The 8,883-nt window shown below is 47.4% G+C and overlaps 1 protein-coding gene across 1 annotated transcript in view; it reads right to left on the reverse strand.

The window, feature by feature from the left end:
- Positions 1–2,109: 2,109 nt before the first annotated feature.
- The window catches only part of GAL3ST2 (galactose-3-O-sulfotransferase 2), a 34,720-nt gene continuing 27,946 nt past the window's right edge, over positions 2,110–8,883 (reverse strand). Inside the window, exons 6-8 of the mRNA XM_006902931.1 lie at positions 3,951–4,034; positions 3,064–3,331; positions 2,110–2,928 (exon numbers count right to left, since the gene is read on the reverse strand). Coding sequence (XP_006902993.1) covers positions 2,110–2,928; positions 3,064–3,331; positions 3,951–4,034 — 1,171 coding nt within the window. The remainder of the gene's footprint in view (positions 2,929–3,063; positions 3,332–3,950; positions 4,035–8,883) is intronic.

Below are 8,883 nucleotides of genomic sequence, written 5' to 3' on the forward strand. Positions count from 1 at the left end.
TTTTTCCCAGTCTGTGGTTTCCCTTTTTCCCCTGTTGGAGAAGTTTTTGGATGTGCATAGGGAATTGATTCTTAAAAGGTTCCATTCATCTATTTTATCCTCTCTTGGCTATAGATTTTTCAGGACGCTTGCAAGGCTTTATTTGTGGATTAGGATTTCTAGAGTTCCTCCAAGCTTCTCTTTAATGAAGTTTGTAGTCCTTGGTTTTAGTCCTAGGTCCTCCATCCATTTTGAGTTTGTTTTTGTGTATGAAGTAAGGTGTGGATCTTACTTGAGTTTTCTGCAGATAGTTTTCCAATTTTGCTAACACCATTTGATAAAAAGGCTATTGTTTCCCCACTTGACTGATTTCATCTCCTTGTCAAAAATCAGTTGACTATAGGTAGATGGGCCGATTTCTGAATTCTCAATTTAGTCCATTGATCTATGTGTCTGTCGTTGTACCAGGACCATGCTGTCTTGACCACCATGGCAGTGTTAGTAGGATTTAAAATCAGGGAGTGAGATGCCTCCTACCCTGTTTCTCTTTTTAAGGAGTGCTTTGTTTATTCAGGGCCTCTTTCCATTGGAGGATATTTCTTAAACCTCCAAGTGCTGTTTCATTCTCAACCTGACCAGTGTCTCTTCTGGTCTCACTGGCCAATCCTCCAGAAGTCCCTGAATTAATTAGGGTTCCAGGAGATGTCTTTTCAGGTTATCTGATCCCCTGAGAAGTCCAGAGGCTTCTTCCTTTCCAGCCTCTCATTCAGACACTCCTACAGCTACACACAAGCCCCTCAGGGGTCAGGGTCCTGGTGTGGGGTCTCAGGATTGGAACACTTCACAGTGAGTGGGAAAAAGAGAGTTTCCCTCCCAAGGATATATCTCCAGGAGAATGTGTGAGGGCAGCCCCTTCCTGGATGGTTCCAGAGGGTCCTCCCAAGGCTGGCCCTCAGGAGATTGCATCAGGGCAACTCCCTCCTAGGTGGTTCTGGAGGTACCTCAAGGCTGGACCCGAGAAGAGCACTGAGGATAGTCCCTGAGTGGTTCCATGGTATTCCCCAAGGTTTCACCCGAATAGAGAACATCCAGGCACTCTCCCTCCTGGGTGGTTTCTGGGGGTCTCCTAAGGCTTGACTGCAGGAGAGTACATTAGGGTATGGTTCCTGGGTGGTTCTAGGGGGTCCCCCAAGGCTAGACCCCAGTAGAGAATGCCAGGGCATCCCCCCAGATGATTCCTGGGGTTCCCCAAATTGGGCCCCAGGAGAGTACATCACAGCACACCCCCCCAGCCTAGGTGGTTCCTGGGGGTCCCCCAAGGCTGAACCCCAGGAGAGTACATCAGGGCACCCTGCTCCTGGGTGGTTCTAGGGGGGGTCCAAGAGAGCACGTCAGTGCACCCGCTCCTAGGTTGGTTCCAGGGTTCCCCAAGGCTGGACCCCAGGAAAGCATATCAGGGCACCCTGCCCCTTTGTGGTTCCAGGTGCCCTGATTCCCTAGGTTAAGGTGCTGTGTGTAGGCCTCTAGTCACCAGGGTCACAGTCTTCAGGATCCCAGCCCCAGATACCCAAAGTTCTACAGATTTTCTCTAACGGATACTGTGTCAGTCTCATAGACTCATGTTCAGTCAGTTCCAGACCATCTCAATAAAGCAACAGCACAATAAATCAATTCACACACATTTTTTTGTTCTCAGTGCATAGAAAAGTTGTTTACACTGTACTGTAGTCTGTGGAGTGTGCAAGAGCACGATGAAAAGTTTTAAATCATGCAAGAATCAACAGATGTTACACAGAGACACGGAGGGCGCACCTATCATTGAAAAACCAACGCCAGTAGACCTGCTGGACACAGGCTGCCACACACTTACAGCGCGCCAGTGTCCACAAGGCATAGCAGGGAGAGACAGGACCGTATGGCCCAACCATGTGACCTTTTAACACTTGTCCTGTTCATGCTCCCTGTTCTGAGGTTACCGAGTAGGCTGCCCTAGCTGAGGCTGTGGGAGAAGAAGGGGACCCAGGGAGAGGTTCTCGTAGGTGCCATCACCCTCAAGGAGAGCAGTCGGGCAAAGTCCTCGACCAAGCACCACCCGGGACCCAGAGAGGAGATCAAAGCTCCTAGCTAGCGCTACCCCTCCAGGAACTGGAGGTTCTTGGGAGGCTTCTCCGGGAATTGTAGGGTGTACAGATGTGCCATGTACTGCAGCTCTGGCATGGCCATCCGCTGGCACAGCCGCAGGGTGGCCTTGTCCAGACCCGGCCGCAGATTGTAGCCAAGGATGTCCGCCTCTCCGGACTGGAAGGGCTTCAGCTGCAGGTCCACGATCTGTGACTTGTTCGAAGGCTTCGCGTCCTGCACACACAAGTTGGTGAGCTCGCGCCGCCGCGCCCGCAGCTGCGCCACCTCTGCGCTCAGCCGTCGCGGGCCCAGCTCGGCGTGCGCCCGGGCCCAGAAGGTGCGGTTGAAGTGCTGGTAGAGGCTCCAGTCGAGCGCACACCAGCGCTGGGCGCGCTCCCGGTCTTGCAGCGTGAGGCTGGCGACGCTGCGCTGGCTGCGCGAATTAAGCTTGAAGTAGGCGACGTCGTCCAGCGTCCAGCGCAGCGTGTGGCGCAGCACCACCATGGACTCATCGAAGTAGTCGGCGATGAGTACCAGCTGGAAGTGCCGCTCCACCTCTGCAATGCGCGCACGCACGTAGCTCTCCTCCGGTGGGGCGTTGTTGTTGAAGCCAAAGTCGAACCACATGTTGTTCCGGGCATAGACGTTCCTCAGGCCGAGGCTCTCATTGTAGTAGGTCCACGGGGAGGCCAGGAAGGTGCTCAGGTTCCTCACAGCCTGGAAGGCCGGCACGAAGTTTTTGTAGTAGATGAAGGAAGACTCCAGCTGGGAGGCCGGGTTCCGCAGGATGGAGAAGTAGAAGGTGTCCTTGGGCATGACTTTCTGCACCTGTGGGGTGCAGAGGAAGAGGGTACGTGACTCTCCTGGCTATGCTCTCTCCCCTCGCCCCCACCTACCCACTGAAGGACACACCTGAGCTGCAGCCCTCAGGAAGCTCCACCCACCCCGCCAGGCACATCGCACCTCTGATGGGTTGAACCGCAGGTGATTGCACATGATGTTGAAGCGCCTCTCCTGGCCCTGGAGCCCCTTCTCGCTGCCCTCCACGTAGCGTGCCAGGAAGAGCCAGGGGTAGCCCAAGTGGAAGCGCCTGCCCTCAGGGAGCGCAGTCGACAGGTTGTGCGCCTCAGCGAAGCGGAAGAGCACGTTGAGCACAGTGCTGCTGGCCGTCTTGTGCGTCTTGAGGAACATGATGTTGGTGATGGGGGACTCTGAGGCCTCTTGGAGTGGCCTGAGAAGGAACAGCATGGAGGGCCCGTCTCAGCTACGGTGCCTTCCCGCCTGAGACCCTTAGCTCTGCACGCCCACCCAGCCATCAACACCCAATCCTGTACCCTTAACCCAGGACCCCAACCCTATCTCCTCACTCAAGCAGGTACCCCCAACTCTGCACCTCAGCCCTGTACTCCCACCAAGACCTCCAGCATGTGTCCCCAATTCTGTGCCCCAACCCAACAGCCCCCAGTCCTGTGCTCTCAATTCTGTACCTCCACTCCTACCACCCCAACTGCATGACTCCACAACTGCATATGCCGCTCAATCCAGTGGCTGCCCCATCTGTGCTTCCTTTGGTTCAGGGGCACTCCTCAACTCTGCAGCCCCAAGTGACCCACTGGGCACAAAATAGGTTTCATCGTCTGTCCCCTGGCTGCAGTGAGGGTGGGGTTCACTGTGTGAGAGGCTTCCTCCCCCACAGAAATGGGCACAACACAGCAGCAACCATTCCCTCACTTAACACCCTCTTTGGCACCTGCTGCCCCTGAGACCTGTCCCACCCCTCCAGCCTTTCCTCACTAGTGCTACGTGGAACAGAATGGACACTAAAGGCCCTGTGGGCTTACAGGACTTACGTTGTGAGCAGCCTCACATCCCAGTGGGAAAAGCCAGCAAGCAGGAGCAGGACCAGCACCAGGACGATGAAGGCTTGGAAGTACCTGTGGGCAGGACCATCCCATGTCACGGGCACTGAAGGGGCAGCTGCTGGCTAGCCCTCACCAGACTTATGCCCTCAGCTCAGGCCAGCCTCTCACCACCAAGTGAAGCTGGAGTTGCACAGGACACTCAGGAACCAGAGCCTAGCCCCCTCAGCCACTTCCTCAGCTGGCCACACCCAGGAGCTGGGTACCCAGGAACTGGAGTTTGCCCCCTTGGAAACCTCTTCATGCAGCCCATTCAAGAGGTCAGGCAGGAGCTGGGGACCCAGCTGCCTCACACAGACCACTCAGGAGCTGGATCAGGACTGAGCAGCTGGAATGAGCAGAGGAGAGAGCAAATCATAGACCCCCACCCACAAACAGGACCTCTAGAAGACTTAAGACCAGGTGAGACTCAACACTCAGCACATTGATGGGCACAGAGGCAGAGGCAAAGAGGACCCCAAGGGCCTGTTGTTGTTGTTATGTGCCGTCAAGTATCTTGCGACTCATAGCGACCCTATGTACAACAGCCCCAAACTCTGCTCTGTCCTGTGCCAATTGCACTGTCTCCGATACACCCATCCTGATTAGCCCAGTCACTGAATCAATCCACCTCATGGAGGGTCTTCCCTCCTACACTGTCCCTCCACCCTCCCAAACATGATGCCCCTCTCTAAGGACCAGTCCCTCCTTACAACATGTCCAAAGTATGTCAGACAAAGCCTCAGAATCCTTGCCTCCAAGGAGCAGACCAGATTAACCCTTTCCAGGATGAACCAGTTGTCTTCTTAGCAGTCCATGGTACATCAATACTCTTCTCCAGTACCACAGGTCAAAGGCATCAATTCTCCATCTACCCTCCCTAGTCATTGTCTAACTCTCTGATGCATAACAAGTGATTGCAAAGACCATGGCCTGTATCAGATGCACCTTAGTCTCCAGAAAGACACCATTGTTCTTCAGTACTTTGTTGTTAGTAAATCAATTATGAGTCACAACAACCCTATCTATGAACAATAAATCTGAAACTTACTCTATCTTGCACCACCCTGGAGATTTTTGATACGCATATTGTTACAATCACTGAGTCAATCTATTGCATTGAAAAATCTTCCTCTCTCTCTCTGAACGTCCACCTATCCTACAATGAAGTCTTTTTTCCAAGGACTGGCCCCTCCTGACAACATGTCACAAGTATGTGTGATGGGGTTTCACCCTCCTTGCCTCTGAGAAGCACTCTGGTGCATTTCTTCCAAGACACATTTGTGTGCTCCTTTGGCAGTCATGAGATACTCACTACTCTTGACCAATATCACAATTCAGAGGCACTGATTCTCTTTCATCTTCCTTGCCACCTCTTTAATAATATTTTTAAAGGGAGAATGACCTTTTTCATCTAGAAAGACAGTGGAAGGAGGCCTCCTTATCAGACTAGATCCTTTTACCCTTAGCATAGGACAGTTTTGAAGACTTCCTTTCCAGGTTGAAACCCTTTGTTGGTGGCTGCCTCCCGACTGAGGATGAGCATCTGTCTGTAGATGAGCATCACTCCCTTTCTGTTAGCTTAATTAAGACCGTCTGACCTTCAGAGATGGCCTTTTCTGGGAATGGTAAAGAAAATGTAACTGTTCTAAACTTTAACTGAATTACTGCTAGGTTTGTTCTAAATTACAGTCTTTTCTATTTGTCCATTTTGTTTACCTTGGTGTATGACCATGAAGGTCAGAATTCAGGTAAAGGACGCATGACAAAACCAAGAGCACACCCTCCCGGAGAAGCCTGGGCACCTGCAGATGGTCTTTCTTCCTTTCTTCCTTCCTTTCTCTCTCTCTTCTCTCTCTCTCTCTCTCTCTCTCTCTCTCTCTCTCTTCTTTTTATGGTCTTTCTTAACAAGCTTTAACTCTGCTAAGAACTTTCAGGTGCCATGGGAATGACCTCTGGTTTTTCATTGCTGAATGATAGTGGTATATAGTTTTTCATAATACTCTAATGTTAGCTTTTTTATTTTAGTTGATTCTGTTGTGATGTTGCCTGATTCATCTCTTATTCAGATTATTTGTGTCTTCTTCTTTTCTTTTGTGAGTTTTGCTAGTGGTTTGTTGATTTTATTGACCTTTCCAAGGAACCAACTCCTAATTTTGTTGATAGTTCCAATTGTTTCTCGGTTTTCCATTTCATTTATTTCTGCCTTAATTTTTATAATTTCCACTTTTTTAGAGGGTGTCCGTTTTTCTTGCTGTTCTTTTTCAATTTGCTGGAGATGTTGGGTTAGAGAGTCAATGGTCAGTTTTTCCTGCCTTTTGATGTGTTTGCTTATTGCTATAAATTGACCTCTGATTACTGCTTTAGCTGTTTCCCAGAGGTTTTGGTAAGTGGTGTTCCCATTGCCATTTGTTTCAAGAAACTTACTAATTTCATTTTTTATTTCTTCTAGTACCCAGTCATGTTCAAGCATGGTGTTGTTCAGCTTCTAAATATATTATTTTTTCTCCTTTATCTTCTTATTATTAATTTCTAATTTTGTCGCATTATGGTCTGAAAATAATAATACATTATTTCCATGTTTTTTAATTTATAGATGCTTACCTTGTGACCTAGAATATGATCTATTCCAGAGAACATTCCATGCACATTGGAGAAGAAGGTATACTGTACTTTTTGGGGTTGCATTGGCCTATAAATGTCTATGAGGTAAAGTTGGTTTATTGTGTGGTTTAATTCTTCAGTATCTCTGTTGAGTTTTTTTCTGGTAGTTCTATCTTTTTTTGAGAGGGATGTACTGAAGTCTCCAAGTACAATAGTAGTGTTGTCTATTTCCTTTTTCAGTTTTGTTACTGTTTGTTTTATGTATTTTGCAGGTCTCTCATTTGGTGCATAGATATTTATTAGTGTCACGTCCTCTTGTTCTATTGACCCTTTCAGCATTATGTAGCGACCTTCCTTGTCCTTCGTGATGGTTTTTACATTGACATTTATTTCATCAGAGATTAATATCGCTACTCCAGCTTTTTTTTCTTTGCCATTTGCTTGGTATATTTTTCCCCACCCTTTTACTTTTAGTCTTTCTTTATCTTCATTTTTCAGGCGTGTCTCTTGTAGACAACAACATATTGATGGATTTTTTTTTTATCCAATCTTTTTCTCTTCAGCGGTGCATTTAAACCATTCACATTCAGTGAGATTATGAGAGGCAAGGTCTTATTGCTATCATTGTGTTGAGTTCTTTTTGGTGGTGTTGCTAGTTACTTTGGACCATGCAACTTTCTGTGGTATGTCTGTAAAAAGGACATCTCTGTGTCTTTCCTGAAAGGCTGGTCTTTTTTTTATTTATTTGATATCATTATTTTTTGTGTGTGCCGTCAAATCAGATATGACTGGTACAGGAGAAGATTGATCCTCCTTCTCCAGCAGAGCATCTGGTGGATTCGAACTGTGCATCTCTGAGATTGCAGTTGCAACTTCTTGCCACTAGGCCACGAGAGAAACGCTGGTCTTTTTTTTTTTTACAAAATCCCTTAGGTTCTGCTTTTCTGGGAATACCTTGATCTCTCCTTCATATTTGATGGATAATTTTGCTGGGTACAGTATTCTTGGTTGACAGTTGTGTTCTTTGAATGTTTGATATATGTCCTTCCACTCTCTTCTTGCTTGCATGGTTTCTGCTGGTTAATCAGCACTTAATCTTATCTGTTCTCCCTTATAGGTTATTCTTTGTTTCTCCCTTGCTGCTTTCAGGATTCTCTCCTTATCTTTGGTTCTGGCAAATTTAACTATGATATGCCTTGATGTTTTTCTTTTGGGGCCTAGTCTATATGGTGTTCGCTGAGCTTCTTGAATATATATTCTCTCATTCTTCATTATGCCTGGAAAGTTCTCCTCTAGTAATTCTTCCACAACTTTTTCAGTGCCTTTAATTGCTTCTACCTTTTCTAGGATTCCAATGATGCTCATGTTATTTCTCTTGATGGTGTCCCACATTATTCTTAGGTTTTCTTCTTTTTCCTTCTTTTTTGAGTCTGCTTTTTGCTCTTATAGATCAGTGGTGACAATCCTGTCTTCTGTTTCACTGGTTCTGTGTTCCATCTCTTCAACTCTGCTCATGTGTCCCTCCATCATGTTGACAGCGTCTGAATCATTGGACCTCATATTTTGGATAGTGGTTTCTTGTTTTTCCAGTGCCGCTAATGCCTCATTTGTTTTCTCTGCATTTTTCTGCATTTTGTTTTTAGATCCTCCTGGTTTTTGCTTGTAGTATCCTCTAATTCGTCAAGTTTGTCTTTTATCCATTGAATATATTCAATAATTCTTCTTTTAAATTCTGTGCCAGAAAGTTCCATCAGACTTTCTAGCTTCAGGAAACCCACTGATACTGTGTCACCCTTTGGGGGTGACATCTTGCTTTGCTCCTGCGTATTTTGTGAGATAACTTGCTTTCTTCGAGACATTGATATGTTCTTGACCTGAAGACAATGCTCTAGAGATCAGTTGGGTAGCTGCCCCACTTGTGTGTTTCTCTGAACTTCTGACTTCAGGGAAATATCAGTTCAGAGCCTGTGAGATCAAACTCATGTTTATAAGACAGATCAAAGTGCTCCTGATTAAAGACAAGTTGATTGCCCAGACATGTAGGCACAGGTGTGGAGCCAAATGGGATGAGACCGACACAGGGTTGGGGTGATCACAAGGGCAGGTGAAACAGTTGTGGGACCTCACTCGGACCTCAGCTGTCTGGGTGTGCTCACGATTGGGGTCCCTCCTCAAATTCCCATTGTCCCCATCAACAAACAAATCTATAGAGAAGCTGTGGTATATTCACACAATGGAATACTATGCTGCATTGAAAAACAAGGAACTCATGCAATATTAT

This window comes from Elephantulus edwardii, unplaced genomic scaffold (assembly GCF_000299155.1).
Source record: "Elephantulus edwardii isolate Elephantulus edwardi_28Jun2011 unplaced genomic scaffold, EleEdw1.0 scaffold00472, whole genome shotgun sequence".
Classification (NCBI taxonomy): domain Eukaryota; kingdom Metazoa; phylum Chordata; class Mammalia; order Macroscelidea; family Macroscelididae; genus Elephantulus; species Elephantulus edwardii.